This window comes from Cinclus cinclus, chromosome 20, assembly GCF_963662255.1.
Source record: "Cinclus cinclus chromosome 20, bCinCin1.1, whole genome shotgun sequence".
NCBI classification, from domain to species: Eukaryota; Metazoa; Chordata; class Aves; order Passeriformes; family Cinclidae; genus Cinclus; species Cinclus cinclus.
In genome coordinates, this window is record NC_085065.1 from 10,178,455 (window position 1) to 10,197,257 (window position 18,803).

Sequence of the window (18,803 nt, forward strand, 5' to 3'; positions counted from 1 at the left end):
TAGACAATGAGCTTCAGGCACTTGTCAGTTGTCACAAATGAAAGCAGGGCTCTGTATGTCCCCCTCGTGGGGCTGTGCCCCTTGCAGCACTCGGGAGAAAGCCCTTGGCAAGCCAGAGGGAGCAGGGGATGGCAGGAGCAGGGGGTGGCAGGAGCACGGGAAACCATCCCAGCCTGGGCAGTGAGTGCAGGGAAGGAACTCTTGTTATTCCCAGTCCTTTCCAGTCGAGCCATTGTGAGCCAGGCAGCAGAACTACTTCAAAGGCAAAGTGTCTGGAGAAGGTGTTTTGCTCTGGGCTGGGGTGCAGGAGCACTCCCCACGTCCTGACTATTTTGCTTCCCTTGCAGAGGGGGTGCTGTGACGAGGTGAAGGATGGACTGACAGAGCCCCAGCAGTTTCTTCTCCACCCAGAGGCCGAGGGGCTCAGCCTGCAGGGAAAGAGCCATTTTTGGACACAAACATCCCCCCGGCTGCGGTGAGGGGAGAGGAGCTGCGGATCGAACCCGCTCCTGGAGGAGAAAATACCGCTTCGGTTTGGTGTCTAATTAGATATTTACCAGGAAGGAAGGAAAGATATAAATAGGGTGACAGTGACTTCAAAGGGTGTTTTTTGACTTCTAAGAATAACACCTTTGCTGGCGCTGATTTCGGGAATATCGGCTGTGCCGGGGTGTGAAACACGGAGGAGGTGTCGCAGCTCGGTCGGCAGCCAAGGGAGCAAACTCAGACCCCAGCCCCCGTCCAGCCCCACGGGACCAGCTGAGGAAGGGACAGAGCCCGTGGAAAGCTCAGCTGCATCCACAGGGACACAGCAGGGGGAGTTTGGTGCTGCAAGGCGGGCAGGAGGTGACGTCCATGGGGACCCCATCCCTGTCCCCGTGGGCAGTGCTGGTGCTCACCCTGGTGCTGGTGGGGCTCTGGGCTCCCTGTGTGGTGAGCAGGAAGCCCAACTTCATCGTCATCCTGGCTGATGATGTGGGCTGGGGGGATCTGGGTGCCAACTGGGCAGAGACGAAGGAGACCCCGCATTTGGATCAGTTGGCTGCTGAAGGAACAAGGTAATGTCTGTTCACCTTCCCTGCCCTCACCCAGCATCCCTGGTTCCTCTGTCCTGCAGCACAGGGGAATTCAGCCCTGTGGGACTGGCAGGTGAAGGGATTTCATTGGTGTGGGTTTGGGTGCATGGGGAGGGCAGCCAGAGCCTGGTACCTTGGGGTGCAGGTCCATCCATCCCTGCTGGAACCTTCATCTCCCACTCCCCACCCTCATCCCCAGAGCGAAAGGGAGAGTGTGCAGGGGAGCAGGGAGGGACAGGGCAGTGTGAGAGCACACAGGGTCTTGTGTGGTGAAGGGTCTTTTCATTTTGCAGGTTCGTGGACTTCCACTCAGCTGCGTCCACGTGCTCCCCGTCCCGCGCCTCGCTGCTCACGGGGCGCCTGGGGGTGCGCAACGGGGTCACCCACAACTTCGCCATCAGCTCGCTCGGGGGCCTCCCCCTCAACGAGACCACCCTGGCCGAGCTCCTGAGGGAGGCTGGGTACACCACAGGAGCTATAGGTAATGCCCAGAGTGCCAGGGGGCAGCTGGGGAGGTGGCAAGGAGTGGCAAAGATGCCCCTGCAGAGGAAGTGCTTGGGTGAAACGCTGGCAGTGAAAGGAAAATCTAAAGGATCACGTGTGAGATAATTCACACATCCCCCTTGGATTTTGCAATGCCAGACTCAAAATCTTCCTTCTCAATGGTGCTGCTGGAAATCCAGAGCTCTCCATTTAATCTCTCATTGCTTTACCTCATGAGGAATGTGCTGGGTGTTCCTCAGCTAACAGGGCCCTGCTCACCAGCTCTGCCATCCTGCACCCCTCACCACGGGCAGTGCCACTGGCCCCGTGGCGTTGGGCACCCTCCTGTCACTGTGGGTCCCCCTCAGCCAGCACAAACCCTTCGCACCTGCAGCTCCTGCTGTTGGGTACATTGTGCTGGCAGAAAATCCCCGTGTTTCTCCATTGCCCCTCAGTTTTTGCAGTTCTCTCTCTTGGATCGGCGCATTCGGTGGGAGCAAGGGTGTGCTGGAGGTCAGAGGATGAAGCTGGCTCTTAGGGAGGGGTGAGGAAGCCGTCTGCTCAGAACACAAACACATGAAAGGGCCTTTTAAGGCTGGAAACAGTCACTTTGCACAGGCACGAGATACCTTATGCATTTTGTCTGGGTTTTCTGCAAAAATAGACGGCGTTCTGGAATTGCAGCCAGCACAAACAGGGAGCCTTTCTTGTAGCTTGATAAAAGCCCCCAGCGCTGCGGGCACCTCGTGGGTGAGGGCTGTTGGTGGCCAGAGCTGTGTCACATTTGAAATGATGTTCTGTGACTTCCACACAGGCAAGTGGCACCTGGGACACCACGGGCACCATCACCCCAACTCCCGCGGTAAGGGCTGTGCCAGGGGGGTGGGCTGAGGGTCCTGTGGCCACCTGGACCCCACTGAACCCCTCACTTGCCTCTCAGGCTTCGACTACTACTTTGGGATCCCCTACAGCCACGACATGGGCTGCACGGACAGCCCTGGCTACAACCTGCCGCCCTGCCCGCCCTGCCCACGGCACAGCACCTCTGCCAGGTACGGGGCGTGGGTGTTCCAGCGCTGGCATGGCAAGGTGGTGTTAGCAGCAGTGTCCCCAGCCCTGAGGGCTGCCCTTGGCTGTGGTCACCTCCCCTCACTCTCTGTGCTCAGTTCTCCCCTGCAGGGTGTGGGTTGGGAGCACCCCGTGCCACGGTGCCATGGGGACATTGGCACTGCTCCTGTTGTTCTCCCTTCCTCGGCTTTCTGGAAGCCAGGACAGCAGCCAGGCTCCATGTTTGGTCCGGTGACAAGCCTGGGGTGGCTCTTCCCAGCAGGGTGGCGAGGAAGGACTGTTACACGGAGGTTGCCCTGCCTCTCTACGAGAACGTCACCATCGTCCAGCAGCCCGTGGAGCTCGGCAGCTTGGCCAGGCGCTACACAGAGGAGGCAGCACGGTTCATCCAGAGGGCCAGGTGAGGGCCACCCGCTGTCCCCTGTCTGTCGCCTTAGCTAGGAGAGCTCCTGGGTCGCTGCAGGACTGTTTTCCATCGTGCTGGTGCAATGTCAGGGTAGATGGGTGTTGCCTCGTGGTTCGGATTTGGGGTGTCCGTGGCTTGCTTTCCTGCTGGATGAGGCACTGAGGCTCTTCTGGTGTCCTCTAAAGGGGCCGTGTGTTTTTAAAACATCATTTTTGAGGAAAGTCAAAGCCTTTGAGTGGGGCTGTGCCTCCTTCCTGGGGGGGATGTCAAGGCTAGTGGGGATGGGACGGAGGCAAACGCTGCTGCCCTCGGTCTGTCCATCCCTGCATCCCTGTGGACGAGGTGGCAATGGGGTGGTGGAGGTGCCTCCATGGGTGTGAAGTGCTGGCAGGGGCTGTAAACAGGCCCTGAATGGGGCACAGGGTGGGACCAGAACAGCACCCAGAGGTGTTTGAACATGCCCCGTGTGTGAGATTGGATCAATTTTGAGGATAAAAGCACTCCGAGATCTCTGGGCTTCAGGATGTGCCTCCCCCAGCCTCACAGCACAGGAGGAGGGGGACAAACGGGGTGTGTTTGTCCCCGAGGAGCGAAGTGGCTCCTCTGAATGACGCCCCCGAGCCCTGCTGACGGGTTGTGTAATTTTAATCCCCATTATTGGCGGATTACGAGCTGTGACTTTGCAAAATGCCTCCCTGCAGAGTGAGGAGAGGAAGCGCTGCCGGGCAGCCCTGTCCGAGCCCATCCCCTGCCTGCATCCCGGGATAACGCAGGTCCAGGGAAGGCTGGTCCTTGGGGTCAGGTTTGTGTAACAGAGGTGAATGAACCTTACCTTGGGGTAAGGCTTGTGTAACAGAGGGCTGGGCAGGGACCAGCACGTGGGGAAATGGTTCTTAATAACCTGCGTGCTGTTTTGTTGCACAAGACCTGTAGTTTATCCCTTTGGGTACCAAGGATTTGCTGTGGGGTGGCTTGGCCGTGTTTGGGATGCTGAGGGTACCCAGGCTCTGGGCTGTGAGGCAGCAGTTACCCCTTTTCCTGCCAAACCCCTCGTCCTCGGGGCTGCCAGGATGCTCTGTGGCTGTGAAACCAAGTGTGTAAGCTCTGAGTTAATAGGAAAAACCTTTAAACTCCCAGAAGTGTTTTGGGGTTATCTGCGTTCATTGAAAACAGGATTAAGCAGGTGCCTGCCTTTTCTTCCCTTCCCTTTGATGGCTTATTCCAGTTTTCCCTTGCCTGACTCATTCATTACAGGGCAACAAAAGAACACCGGATTTGCCATCTCGGTGGTTTTTTTTAACCAGTCAAGGTTGAGCAATTTGTGACAGTGAGACGTGGCACTGCTTGAGCACAAACGAGCTTGGGAGCAAAAGTCAGGGACTCCCGTCTTCAGTTATTGATTAAATGTTTGCTCGATCTTCAGGACCATTCCGAGGTATCCGTGTGGCAAATGAGAGGGATGTTCAGCTGAGCATCACAGCCACGATGCTGGATGCTGCAGTGATGCTCCCAGGCGGGATATGAACCAGGGGAAGCAGCTTTCCCTGCTCCAGAAGCTCTGGCATCCCATGGGAAGAGGTCTCACAGCAGAAGTTTGCAAGGGGCCCAGGAGCTCTCCTGACCCCCACGTCCTGCAGGGACAGGCAGGCTGCCAGGGGGACACAGCCCAGCACCATAGGGGGATGCAGCAGCTCCGGGCAGGATGGGCTTTACTCATTTTGCACCCTAGCTGGGGGCCGGGCAGAGGAAGGAAGCGCTGAGACTCCCGTTGGAAGGGCCCCGAGAGCTTGCAGGAGGCAGGGATGGGGCGGCCGGAGCCGGGCGCGTGCGCCAGCCTGGACACGTCCCTGGGATCCGGCCCCTCCCCGCCACTGGCCATCCCACCCTTCCCCTCCGAGGTCCCTGAGGAAGAGCAGGCCTCGTTGGAGCAGATAAATATAGCTGTAAACAAGCAAACAGGACGTGTCCTGCCATGATTTAGGAGCGCGCGGCGGCGGGGCAGCGCTCCCTGTGCGGGGCTGGGTGGCACTGCCCATGCTGTGCCAAGGCTGGTGTGGGTGGCCTGTGGTGGCCTGTGGTGGCCTGTGGTGGCCTGTGGTGGCCTGTGGTGGCCCATGTTCTGGCCACAGCGCCAGCGAGGCCAGGTATTTGCTGGGGAGGGGGACAAAGGGCCAAAATGGGCCCCCTGAGAGAGGGGAGGGAGGAGTGGGGGTGCACCAGCGTGGGGTGTTTGGCCACTGGAGATGGAGGAAGGGACAAATCCATCCCAAAGGGGAGGACAGTTGACAACAGGGGGACAATGGGGGGAGGTTTAAGCAGGAGTAAGGGAGAAGCTCAGCCAAACTCCCTCCCTGTAAGGAGGGGCTTACCTGCAGGGTTTGCAGGTGGGCTGTTTTTCCCCAAGGAGCTGCGGCTGAGGCAGGGGTGGAAGGGCCACTGATTTTTGTCCCCAGGCTCACCATCCTCCTGCCACTGCCTTCCCCTGGAGGCTGAGCACTTTCCCTCTGTCCCCTGTGCAGTGACAGTGGACGTCCCTTCTTCCTCTACCTGGCCCTGGCTCACATGCACGTCCCTCTGACCCCCCCGCTGCCCCCTGCTCCGGGCAGGGGCATCTACGGAGCCTCCCTGGCTGAGATGGATGCGCTGGTGGGACGGATCAAGGAGGTGGCCGACAGCCTCGGGAAGGGCAGCACACTCCTGTGGTTCACAGGTACAGCAGGAAAACGGGCTGTGGGTGACACTGGGGACTGCACCTGGGGTGGGAGGCAGGATCTGCCTTGTCCCCTGCCCTCGATGCTCCCATTGCTCTGTGGATGGGTGGTCCCAGCTGGGGGACAAGGGTCCCAGGCTGCTACGGCCACTCAGCTGGGTGTCCACCCTGCCACCCCCCTCTGGCTGTAGGGCTGAAGTGACTTAATTAAACCACAAATCCTCGTTCGTTAAGAAGCCCAAATCCGTTCTCTGCCGCTGAGCAGCCTCCCTAATGAGGATGTCTTGCTCCTGATGACAGGAACTGCTCATTAACACCCAAAGCTGGTGGCACCGTGCCCCCCCTGCCCTGGCCTGGCTGCACTCCAGACCCTTGCCCTGCACTCAGCCCCTGCAAACAAACTGCTAAAAACCAAAACCCATCAACCAGCTGCTCTCGCTCCTGTGGATATGCATCACAGGGGTGGCAAAGAGGGATGGAAGCGCCAATTGTCCTTGCCTAGCCCCCACTGCGGAGGTGTCCCCTGCACTCCTGGTGTCTCTCATGGGGACGTGTCTTTCTCTCGCAGGTGACAATGGCCCCTGGGCACAGAAGTGTGAGCTGGCAGGACGCCTGGGGCCATTCGTGGGTGCCTGGCAGAGGCAGCGAGGTAACCTGGCAGCGTGGGGGCTGCCCCAAAAAGCCCTTCACTGCCCATCGAGGGGGCACGGGCACCATTCCACCCCCAGCCTTTCCCTGACTGCTGCCCCGGCCTTGAACACACCCCAGAGCTATTGTTTTTTCTTCCAAACAGTCGAGTTTCCCCCAAAACTGCCGCGGGGGGTGGGCTGGGGTCCCCATTACCCCGGAGCTTGGGGTGGGTGTGCTGGTTTGGAGTTTGGATGTTGCTATCTGCTCCATCAGGGGCTCACAGCCCCTAGCCCCATCCCACCCAAAGCAGAGCACCCAAACCCTCCCCGCACCCCAGGACTTTGCATTCTTTCTCTGCACCGTTTTGTTTAGGTTTTTTTTGGTTGGTTTTTGTTTTGGTTTGGTGTTTTTTGTTTTTTTTTTTTTTTTTTTTTTTCACTCTTCCCTCCTTTTCCGGCCAAGCCATCTGCTTGGTGGGTTTGTTTCGGCCCGGGGCAGCCAGAAACATTCATGAGTCAGGCATTTCCCACTTCTGCTTGTATTACGCGGTGTTAATGTGCCAGGCTCGGCTCCCCGTGCCCGGGGTCAGCACTGAGGGGCTTCCTTCTCCTCTTCCTCACACCCCACCCACGGCACCGTGACCGCATCCCTGGGCAAACTGCGCTGGCTCTGCCCCATTCCCAGAGCCCTTCCTCCTCCCGGCTCCGGCATGGAATCTTAACCTTAATTTTTTTTTTTTTTCCCTAGTAAACAAAACCCCGCTGACGGCCCCGGGTTGTTGCTCTTGAGCAACCCACGGTCACAAGCCCGAGCTGCTGGTACAGAAACTGCAGCGTTCGGGAACAGGGCGAGCAAAACACGGCCCCTTCCCAGCCCCTTCCCAGCCCCTCGCTGCCCTGCAGAACACCCGGAGCCCGCCTGCGGTGGCGGCTGGGGAGGAGCTGGGGCTGGCAGAGCGCTCCGAGCTGGCTGTAAACACCGGGGTGACTTCGGAAATCCCTCGGCTGCTGGCGGCACGGATGTTTGGAGAGCCGGCCCGGGCTGCTGCCGGCTGGGCTGGCACTGCCCGCACCGCCCGGGGCTGCCGCGGGTGGGAGGCTCAGCCTTGCCAGCCCGGGGATTGTTCCCTGGTAGGGAAAAGCCTCCGAGGAGTGGCAGGGCAGGGGAAGACAGGTTGCTCCCGGCTCTATTTGTTTCCATGTGTTTCCATATGTCTCTATGTGTTTCTACATTTCCACATGATCATGTAGGTCCCTGTATGTTTCTAAATGGTTCTACATGGTCCTGTATCTTTCTACATCTTTCTGTATCTTTCCACATCTTTCTATATCTTTCCACATCTTTCTATATCTTTCTACATCTTTCTATATCTTTCTGTATGTTTCCCTTAGCTCCATCTTTCGTTTTAGGGTCCAACTCTAAATTCCAGGGATGTTTTCCACTGATTTCAGGCAGTCACTGGAGCTGGGAGAGAGCAGCATATCCGTGTGTGCTGCCCCTTTCTCTGTGCTTCCCACAGCCCCCACCCCAAAAACTTGTCTCCCACCTCGGGGTCAAGAGTCCCTCAAGGGGGGGGGGATTCTGGGAGAGAGAAACATTTTGGGGATGTGATGCTGGGTATGTTTTGAGGCAGGCTGGGGAAGTTCCAGACCTGGTGTCCCTGTGCTGAGGACCTGCTGTGTGTGTGGTGGGACCAAGGTTTTCATCCCACCACGGGAATGCACAGTTCAGCTTTCCTGGAAAGTCCCCACAGAAGCAGGGCTGCATCATCCCCACTCTGCAGAAAATTGCCTGGTGGGGTTTGGGTGTTTCAGCCCTGTTTACTTCCCAAAGTGTTAATGTGACCTCATTCCCAGGCTGCTCTGACCTGACCAGCCAGGGGTGCTGGGGTGGCTTGGTCAGGAAATATCCCTCTGATGTCCTTCCAGAGACCCCTGACCATGCCTGGAAAAACCCTGGAAATGCATCCAGGATGATGAGTTTTTAAATATATATGCAGAGATGGGGATTGATATTAATTGCTGTAATTGCTGTGATTTCCTGGTGTGTCTGAAGGCAGAAGGGAAACACCAAAAGTTTGGGTGGGGAATGGGAGAGACTGGGATGTGCTCAGTCTGTGCCAGGGTCAGAAACCTTTTCCCTGTGGCACCTGTGCCAGTCGTGTCCCCGTGGGCACGGCAGCGTTGTTTTGGGGCACGGATCAGCCCGTGGGCTCAGGCAGTGACTCCGGAGAGGCCGGGCAGGGCTGGGGACAGCTCAGGGACTCTCTTGGCTGTGCCCGGAGGAAATGGCTCGGGGCGAGTGCCGTTGCCATGTGCACACTGAAAGGCAGCGCACAAAGGCTGCTCCTGGGAAGTTTGCTCGGTGAATCGGGTTGGGATTTTCTCTTTGCCCCATTCCCAGCCCCTTCCCCCTCCAGCTGCCTGGGGCCCTTTGGGCTGCAGCCAAAGCAGAGGCTCTCCAACACCCTTCCAGCCCTTTGGATGCTCGGTGCTCCCATTTTGGGGCTCAGCACCCCAATTTTGGTGCTCAGCACCCCAGTCCCAGTGCTGAGCACTCCCGGTGCTGGAGGGAATGGGGAGCTTCCCTGTGCATCTCAAGTCCAAGGGCAGAGCAGGCGTGCTTTGGGTGCTGTCAGGGAAAGGATGGATCAGGTTCATTAACTGCCAGGAGGGTTATTAGCAGGATGGTATTTTTAATGAGGCAGGTTTCCAGTGGGTGGGGAGGGGGGGGGGCTGTTGGTGCTGAGCCCTGCAGAGGACAGAAGCCCCTGGAATAAATTCCTACATTTCCTGCCTGCTCCATTCTCTCACCTGGCATCAAAAGTGGATGGAAATGCAATGACTCTGGCAGCTGCTGCATTTCTCATCACTCACTGGAGCAGAGAAACACAAACCAGTGCCCAGCTGAGACCCCTTTCTTTTCCCTTTCAATCTGAAAAACTCCTATAGTTCTTCTCCCTTCCCTGGCCCAGAGAAACCATCCTCCTTTGAGGTGATTTACACCAACTCTGCCTCTGAACAGTTCCTCTCCCAGGGAAACTCTGGGCTCAGGATGTTCTGATGTTCTGCCCTGTTCTCCTGCAGGTGGGAGCTCAGCAAAACAAACAACCTGGGAAGGAGGGCACAGGGTGCCAGCCCTGGTGTACTGGCCTGGCCGTGTCCCTGCCAGGAGGACGAGCCACGCTCTGCTCAGGTAAGAGCCCCTCGGGGAGCGGGGTGGCCCCATTGGGAAGGGCCCCCCATCCTCACACTGCGACCCAGTCATCACCTGGGTTTTGGCAACAGCAGCTGCCTGCGCTGGTTATTCCCTGCCTTGTGCCAGACTGTACTTTTGTCCTCTCCCAAGACTTAATGCTTCAGCTGAGAGGAGCTGAAAGGGCTTTTTGTGAGGCTGGAGGGTTGGTGCTCGCAGCCACCGGGCTCCGTGCGCTGCTGGCCGCGGTGGCCAAGGGCCTCCCGATAATTAAAAGATGACGATGTTCTCTCTCCCCAGCGAGGAGCAGGCTCAAGCTTTGTGGTCTGTGAATGGCTTTATGTGGAGGAGGGTGCGGTTGTGAGGAGGGATGGCGCTGGCAATCCCTGCAGGATGCGGCCGGGCTGGGATCCGGCGGCAGCGAGGGCAAGGGCTGTGCTGCCCCTCTCCCTGCAGCATTTGCACCCCTTCATGTGCAACCTGCACCTCTCCTTACAGCCCTGCTTGGCAGCAGGTGTGGGCCACAGCCTGGGGCAGCGCAGGGGGAATGTCCCTGTCCATCCCTGATGGATTCCCGTGAGCTGGGGGTCAGGGGTGGGGTTTGGGGGTCCCTGGGCATTGGTTTGTCCTGTCCCTGTCCATCCCTGATGGATTCCCGTGAGCTGGGGGTCAGGGGTGGGGTTTGGGGGTCCCTGGGCATTGGTTTGTCCTGTCCCTGTTCATCCCTGATGGATTCCCGTGAGCTGGGGGTCAGGGGTGGGGTTTGGGGGTCCCTGGGCATTGGTTTGTCCTGTCCCTGTTCATCCCTGATGGATTCCCATGAGCTGGGGGTCAGGGGTGGGGTTTGGGGGTCCCTGGGCATTGGTTTGTCCTGTCCCTGTTCATCCCTGATGGATTCCCATGAGCTGGGGGTCAGTCTGGTGAGGTTTGGGGGTTACTGTGCATGCCTTGTCCCCTTTCATCTTCGAAGCACGCAGGGTGGTGGGGCAGGGGGTTGTTGGGTGTTGGGAAAGAATGTCCCAGCTGCTGGAAGCAGGTCCTGACTGGTGGCCCCTGAGGCAGTGTTGGGTGTTTCTAAGGTCCATGAGATAAGCTGGAGACACTCACTTGTTCCACAGCCCGAGGGCAGATCTGGGAGCTGGAATTTTGCAGGCAAGGGAAGGTTTGAGCCATAAGCTGAGTCACTGGTATCTGGTGGAGGGGATGGGGAGCACGTAGCACCCCATGGTTTCACCTTCAAATCCTTTTCCTCCATGGGGCAGAGCTGCCAGCCCCTGCCTGCTTGGGCAGCATGTGCAGGATCAGTGCCCATCCCATCCCCCTGTCCCTGCCTGCAAGCTCAGGAATTCTGATTATCTCCTCAAAGACCTTATCTCCTGCATTTCCCAGCTCCAGTCTGGAAGGTTGGACAGATGGAAATCTGGAAGTCCAGCAGAGGCAGGTGTAGCACTCCAGGTGCTTGGAAAGTGGCTCTGTAGCTCTTCAGGAGTCACAGTGCTGCTGGTGTCCCCCACAGCAGAGGTGGCACTGCCATGGGGCCATGCCCAGGTGTGCAGGGTGATGGTCTGGCAGCAGGAAGGGGCACCCCCTCTTTGGGGGGCAGCACAGAACCAGCCTGGGGGGCATGAGCAATGGGTTATGCTCAGGGAAGTGTCACCACCGTGGTCACAGCTGTGGCCTGAGGTGGGACAGGGGAATGTGGAGGGACACAGAGGGACTCTGTGGAGGTGCTCACAGGACAGGTGGCTTTTCTCTGTGCCTCTGTTCCCCCAAAGATGAGCACATGCAACAGGGACATTGAAATCCCCCCAGCTGATGGGAAGAAGCTGGGGAGGTAATGAAATGTGTGTGCAGGAGATCTGGGAGCCCTGGGCACTCAGATTCCACCTCAGCCTGGTGGGATCCCCGGGAAGAGCTGGGGAAGACCTGACCCATCTGCACGGATCTCCTCTTCCCCTGGAGTTAGGGAAACACCTGGCTCGGGCACAGAGTCTGCTGGAACTGCTCAGGACCTCGTGGCTCCGTGTCCTGCCTGGCCAGGGAGCACAGGGGTGAGCGAGGGTGAGCGTGCCCAGGGGCCAGGGAGCTGGAGCCAGCACAGCAACGCTGAAGCCTCTCCACAAACCAGCACCTGCACGCTGGGCTCTGCACAAAACTGCCTTGTCTGCTTTTCTTAATTATGTTTAATTGTCAGAGCCACCCACTGTGCTTCTGCCCTTCCCTGCCCCAACCCGAAGTAGGGCATGGAAGAAGTAGGTCAGGAGGGTGGTGAAGGAGGAGATTGCACCATCCTGGCTGTGCTGGCAGCGTGGGGCTGGGCAGGTTGGCTGAGCTGGTGGGGTGTGAGGAGAGCTGCTGCAGCTGCCTGTCAGCACCAGGCAGGGCAGTGCTCTGTGCCACGTCGTGCTGGGGGTCAGGATGCCCATTGTCCCACAGGCAGGGAGCTGCTGTCCCTGGGCACTGCCGGGCCCTTTCCCCTTGGTGCTCAGGCAGCAGCAGGATGCTGGAGTGGCTTTATGTGTTAAATCTCTCTTGGCCAGGGCAGGGGTTGGCAGCGTGGCTTTCCCTGAAGCATGGCTCCCAGGATGTGCCCGCTGCTAGGGCCTTTGCTTTGATGCCAACTTCGACCAAAATCCTGTTTGTTGTGCCTTTTCCCGAGGGGTGCACCTGCCCATGCCTGGGAAAAATCTTCAACCACCTCTGCCCTCAATCATGTGGTTCTCCCAGCCCAGTGTTGCTTTCCAGAGGTCCCATCCACTGGGTCAGGGCTTCTTGGGATGCACTGAGATGGGAGCTGGATCCTGGGGGTGCTGTTCACCCGTGGGACCAGGGCCAGGCTGCCCAGGTGAGCTGCTGTTTTGGGAAGGCCCGCTGTGCCCCCAGCCAGGTGCCTGCAGGGATTGCAGTGGAGAGCCAGGATTTTTTTGGGCGCCTCCCGGCCGGCCTGGCCATGGGACTGTCTCAGTGAGCTCTGCTGCTCACAGCAGTGTTTGTTCTTATTTGTTCTCTCTGTCTCTTAGCAGCTGAATTAAAACTCGTTCAATGGGAGCACTGGGGGCTCTTAAGCCCAGGGCTCTTTCCTCTCTCTGCTTTCCTCTGTCCGTTGCCACCACGCAGGGACAGGATCGTGGTGGTGGCAGAACCTTGGTGACAAGGTCACAGTGGAAGGACCCATGGCACCACCCTGGTGACCCCAGTTCCTGGTGCTTTTGCCTCCTGTGCCAATTTCCTTGCCCCAGCAAAGCTGAGCTTCTGGCATGGGGCTTTTGTAGCCAGAGGGGTGTGGGTTGAGTCCTTGCAGCAGTGCCAGCTGTCAGCTCCTGTGCCACAGCTTGGTCCCCGAGGGCAGAGCTGTGATGTGTCACTTGGCCACGCTGATGTCCCACTGTCCCCTGGAGCCATGGGACATCCTGGTGCGGGTGGTCCGTTTTAGAGCTGTGGGGTCACCTTGTGACTGCATCTGTGAAGGAGGGATGCTGTTGGGGCACCAGGCGGGATGGGGGGATCAGACACTTGTGCCCCACAGGATGTGAAGGGTGAGGGAACTGAGAGCAGGACGTTCCCATCCCACTGGAGTCGAGTCTGGACCCCTCTGTGACACATGGAAGAGGGGGAGCCTGTGCCCAGGCTGCGAAGGGCTGGGATGGGAATGACCCAGCCCCACTCCCAGCCCATCTGCAGCTCCTTCACGCCACAAGGATGTGCCAGGTGGACACAGTCAGGGTCCCGGGGCACAGGCAGCAGCTGGGAAAGCAGGGATTGTTCCTCTGTGCATTCCCAGGGAACCAGAGGGACTTTGGGTCAGCTGCCCCTTCCCTGCGTCCCTCTGCTCCGAGGGCTGAGCTGAGTCCCGGGTGCTCTGTTGTGGCTGAGGCCGTGCACAGGCTGGGGCTGGCACTGTAAAGGCTGACAGGGCTCTCCTGCTCCATCCTGCAGCAGCCACACTGCATTTCCTGGGGTGCCAGGAGCTGCTGGCACTGGCCCAAAAACCCCTGTGGTGGCACTTTCTGCAGAGGATCACTGACCTGTTGCCCTCCTGGTGTCCAGGGGGGTCAGGAGAGGCTGCCCTGCTCCCCTCCGTGCCCCTACCCCAGGGAGAGGCACATCCTGACTGAGTCTGAGCAGCTGCTGGGGGTGGGAGGGGTATGAAGCCAGGGCTTGCCAGGGGCAGAGCGGGGTTCAGCCTTTTTAGCTGTTGGCAGCTCTCCTGTGGGGGACGTGGGGTGCAGGTGAGGTTGGGGAGACCCTCCAGGGATCCTCACTCTGTGCTCTGATGAGTGTCCCCTCTTTCCCCAGCATCCTGGACATCTTCCCCACGCTGGTGGCCCTGGCTGGGGCAGTGCTGCCCCCGGACAGACGCTTTGATGGCTTGGATGTGTCCCCAGTTCTCTTCGGCTGGTCGGATGTGGGGCACAAGGTAAGGCAGAGCCAGCCCCAGTGCCACCCCCTCCTGACAGCAGGTGCCTGAGCTAGAACAGGTCAGTGGGGGTGGAAAAGGGCTCAGTCTGGGGATGTGCCCATCCATGGGAGTGTCAGCCCCTGGCCTGCAGGAGGAGGACAGCTGGAGATGGTCGAGTGCTCTGCTGGGCCAGGCTTGGGGTATCAGGCTTCGTTCACAAATCTGGGATTAGGGGCGGAAATGCCTGTGCCTGCAGCTTGGCACCTTCATGTGTGCCTCAGAGCTGTGTCTGTGATCCCAGGGACATCAGCCCGGGGATGCTCAGGCTTGTGGCAGCCTGCAGTGCCCAGCACAGCACCTTTCTGATCCAAAAAGGTACATCAGTGTGGGGAAGGGGAGCTCCCAGGGGTTCAAACTTGGTTATACCCATTTATTTATCACACCAGACCAAGACATAACAAACCCCTCCTTCTCCCAGCTCCGGGGTGACAACATTCCATCAGGACAACCCGCCCCATATAAAGGAGCTGGCAGTTCCTTTCACCCCAAAAAACACAAGTTTGCTGGACAAGCAGAGTGGCCACAGGTTTGTCTTGGAGTTGCACAAGACTTTTGCAGAACCAACAAAAACAAACAAACAAAAAAAAAAAAAAAAAAAAGAAAATGGCTTTAATAGCTGTCCCATGGATAAATCCTGATTTTGCTTTTAAAATACACCCTCCTGCAAGCAGCACGAGCCAGCTCCCAGCGGGATCCTGGATTTGCTTTCAGTGTCCATCAGGGGTTTGGTATTTGCTTTGTATTTATGGAACCCTCTGCTGAACTGGGAGACAGAGCAGGGAAGGGGATTGGATGTGGCCAGCATGCTCTGCTCTGCTCCTCGGGATTAACCCTGCTCTGCACAGCCCGTGCTGGGAGCAGGGCACTGGGGGCTGCTGGGAGCAATGGTTGCTGGGAGCGATGGTTTTTTGGGAACGATGGTTTTTTGGGATCAATGGTTTGCTGGGAATTATGGTTTTTTGGGAATGATGATTTGCTGGGAGCAATATTTTTTTGGGGAATGATGATTTGCGGGCAGCAATGGTTTGCTGGGAGCAATGGTATTTTGGGAATGATATTTTAGTGGGAATTCTGGGGTTTTTTTGGGAATGATGGTTCGCAGGCAGCAAAGGTTTGCCGGCAGCAATGATTTGCTGGGTGTCAGGGTGCAGCCATTCCTGTGTGGAATTCCCCCCATGGGGATCACACTGCCATGGGATGGGGTGACCTTGGAGGGGACCCACCGCCCCTGGGGTGATGGGAGCAGCTGTGTCCCCCTTCCCTCCCTCCCTGGCTCCTAGGAGTGGCCGACAGTGACCCCCGTGCAGGGCTTTCCTTGACACAAATCCTCCTGAAAGCAGCTCCTTCACTCACTCCAATGCCCAATTTCCACACTTTCCTAATTGGAGTCACTGGAGCTCCCAGTGTGGGCTGCCTGGGTGACACTGCCCCAGTGTCCCAGCTTGGCACTGGCACAAACGGGAACGGGGCTGGGGTGACACCAAGGTCATGCTGAGAGCAAGGGCTGTTGGCAGGAAAAATAAACCACGTCCTCCAAGGAGCACCCAGGGTACCAGGGCATTAAATCCATCTGTCCATCAGCTGGATGTGAATAGCCTGGAGCACCAAGTTCAAGCAATGAATTTTCAAGGGAGAAAAGGCTTTTCCCTCTGCTTCCCTATTTTTTATTTATTAAAATAATAGCCATGGATTAAGGGAAGAGTTCCAGATCTGGGAATGTTTCTTGAATCAAAACAAGGTCCTTAATTGTACAGTAAATTATAACAGGTTTTCTAAGTGTGGGGTTTTAAGGGAGGTTTGAGTGCCCTTGGCATCATCCCAGCTGTGCTGTTAAAGGTGTAGGCAAAGCTTTAAGGCTTTGACAGATGAATTGATTCAGTTCCTGGTCCCTTGGCTTCACAGGGCCTTGAATATTTGCTGATTCCTGCTTTGGAGGTCTTTTATCTGCCCGAGGAGTGTCAGGAGAATGGGACTCTGCAGCAGAGCTTCCTTCTTGCACGGAGCTCACACTGCACCACCTCTTCCACTTTACACCCTTCTTATTTTCCCTTAAAGCCATAAAGATCTAACTAAATTCCAAAAGGCAATTTTTAAACAAATAATTTACCTTACAATGGAGGGCAATAAAAGAAAGTGAGAACACTTGAAAATCACCCCCTACCCTGAATCCTGGTGTTTCTTGGATGAGGATCCTACCAATCACATGAGATAATGGCTACATCCAGGCCAGGCAGTGTGGGATGGACACCTTTGTGTGCCTGGGATCCCTGGAATGCTCTGCCAGGCACTGTGGGATGGACATCTCGGGGTGCCCAGATCCTGGAATGCTCTGCCAGGCACTGTGGGATGGACATCTCGGGGTGCCCAGATCCTGGAATGCTCTGCCAGGCACTGTGGGATGGACATCTCGGGGTGCCCAGATCCTGGAATGCTCCCTGAGGAGCAGAGATCTGTGCTGGGCACCTGCTCAGGCGCTGCTGCTCTCATCAGCTGTGAGTGCTGTTACTAAACTTGGCACTGCAGCTGCCTACAACTCCAGCAGATGTTTCTAATTTTTAGCACAGTGGAAATTTCTTGAATCACTTTTTAACTCAAATCCCAGGGAGGAAACCTCAAGTGACTCATCCCTCAGTGAAGGCACTGGCTCCGCGGCAGATGTTATCAGAGAGAGGAGCTGCTGGAGTGTCCAGCTCACTTGTCTCCTCACTCCCCAGTGCCAGAGCAGCCCTCCTGTGCGGATCAAGTGTCCTAAATACCAAAAGGGAGAGATTCGACCCACCCTCCCCTCCATGCCTTGCTGCTCACCCCGTTCCCTGGCTGTTGTCAGGGAAGGGAGCCCTCGCACAGCGGGGTGAGTCAGAGGACGGGAGGGATGTGGGAGTGATGTTCCAGCACCTCACCTTCCCCTCTGCCTCGCATGAGCTCACCCTCAGCTCGTGGCTGGCTGCTGGCTCCAGGCTGGGGCTCGGCTCCCTTGGATGTCCCCACTGCTGACTGAGCTGTGAGCATCCAAGGAGGTGCTGGGTGACACAGAGCACCTGAGACCACCCTGGGTCCCAAAAATTACACAAGGCATATAGTGATAGGACAAGGGGGAATGGTTTTAGAGTAAAAGAAGGGAGATTTGGATTGGATGCTAGGAAGAAATTCTTAGTTTTAAGGGTGAGGAGGCCCTGGAACAGGATATCCCAAAAAACTGTGGCTGTCCTATCCCTGGAAGTGTCCAAGGCCAGTTTGGATGGAGTTTGGAACAACCTGGGATAGTGGAAAGGTTTCCTGCCCATGGCAGGAGTGGGACTGGATGGTCTTTGAGGTCCCTTCCAACCCAAACCATTCTGTGATTTTATGATCATCTGCCCTGCTCTGCTGAAAGCCCCAGAGCCTTTGTGATCCCTTTCTTGCCATAGAACTGGGAGGTAAATTCAGAGGGTTCTGCAGGGCCAGGGAAGTCCAAGGGAGATGTTGGTGTTTCCTGGGGCCCTTTTGCCATCATCCCACCCTTCAGCAATCACAGCTCTGCTGGTTGCTCCGAGTCCAGGGCTTCAATGACATCTGTGAGTGTGTTCAGGGGGGTGATGTGGCTCATCTGGGGAGGGAGTGGATTTCATGGAGCAGGTTTTCCCTGCCGTGGGCTGACAGGAATGATCCTGTCCTTCCTGCAGGTTCTGCTCCACCCCAACAGCGGCGCAGCCGGGAAGGTCGGCGGGATCGAGGCGCTGCGGCTGACTCAGTACAAGGCGTTCTACACCACAGGTACTGTGTCCCTGCCAGAGCTTGGGAAGTCTAGGAAGAGACTTCTGGAATTCTTAGATCCCTGTGGATGCAAATGAAAACCAGCTCAGGTTAATTCAGCCAAGAACAGACCCAAGGATGTGCTGATCTGTGTCTGCAGGATGGTGCTGCAGCCTGGGGTTGGTCTCAGAAATGCTCTTGGAATGAGAGCTGGGATGGGGTGGGAATGGGCCACCCTGGATGGGTAAGGAATACGGAGGTGATCCCTGGACCTCTGTGACTCCAGGGCTTTTCTCCCATTTCCTCCCCAGGAGGGGCCATGGCCTGTGATGGCAGCACTGGGCCAGCGGAGCGGCACCAACCACCCCTCATTTTCAACCTGGACCGAGACATCCAGGAGCAGGAGCCTCTGAATGTGGCATCCAGGGAGTACCAGGCAGTGCTGCCTGCCATCAGCAGGGCTTATGCCCAAGCTCTGCAGGACATTGCAGCAGACAATGTCTCGGTTGCAGATTATTCCCAGGATCCAGCTGCAATTCCCTGCTGCAACGTGCAGCACGTGGGCTGCCGCTGCCGTGGGGCCGTGCAGGATCCCCACGTGGAAAAGAGAACACCACGGCTTTGTCTTTAAGCAGAAAATTGCTCAGGCTGCTCCTTTCCCAAGTGTGGTGACTGTGAACTCCAGGCTGGAGGTGGCCATGCTGGATGGAGGCTGTGGTTCCATTTGCTCCGTGCTGGGAAGAGGGAGGCGAGTTGGGTGTGGGTCTGGGGGAGCACACAGAAGGTCCCCTTTGGACCCTGGGCATGTGGAAAGCTTTTTGTAGGGCTCTTTATCCGGGAAAGAGACATTTATTGGATTAAAACTACCTTCTGTGAGAGCTGGCTTTGGGAGAGAATTCCTCTGGGAAATTTGCTTGGTTTTCCTCTAAAAAGAAACCTTACAGGAGCAGCTGGTGGGAGCACAAGGCAGGGGAGGATGGGGCTCACAGCCCCATGGCAATCAGCCCTTCTGCTGCAGAGACCCTGGAAGTTTGGTGGCTGCAG

The 18,803-nt window shown here is 57.3% G+C and overlaps 1 protein-coding gene across 1 annotated transcript; it reads left to right on the forward strand.

Moving 5' to 3' along the window:
* Nucleotides 1-855: 855 nt before the first annotated feature.
* ARSG (arylsulfatase G) lies at nucleotides 856-18,590 on the forward strand. The gene is made up of 11 exons (XM_062506181.1): nucleotides 856-1,058; nucleotides 1,370-1,557; nucleotides 2,374-2,421; nucleotides 2,500-2,611; nucleotides 2,890-3,027; nucleotides 5,553-5,743; nucleotides 6,312-6,392; nucleotides 9,460-9,568; nucleotides 13,865-13,985; nucleotides 17,690-17,780; nucleotides 18,071-18,590. Exons 1-11 carry the CDS (start codon nucleotides 856-858, stop codon nucleotides 18,388-18,390), a joined length of 1,602 nt encoding a protein of 533 aa, XP_062362165.1. The 3' UTR covers nucleotides 18,391-18,590.
* The last annotated feature ends 213 nt before the right edge of the window (nucleotides 18,591-18,803 follow it).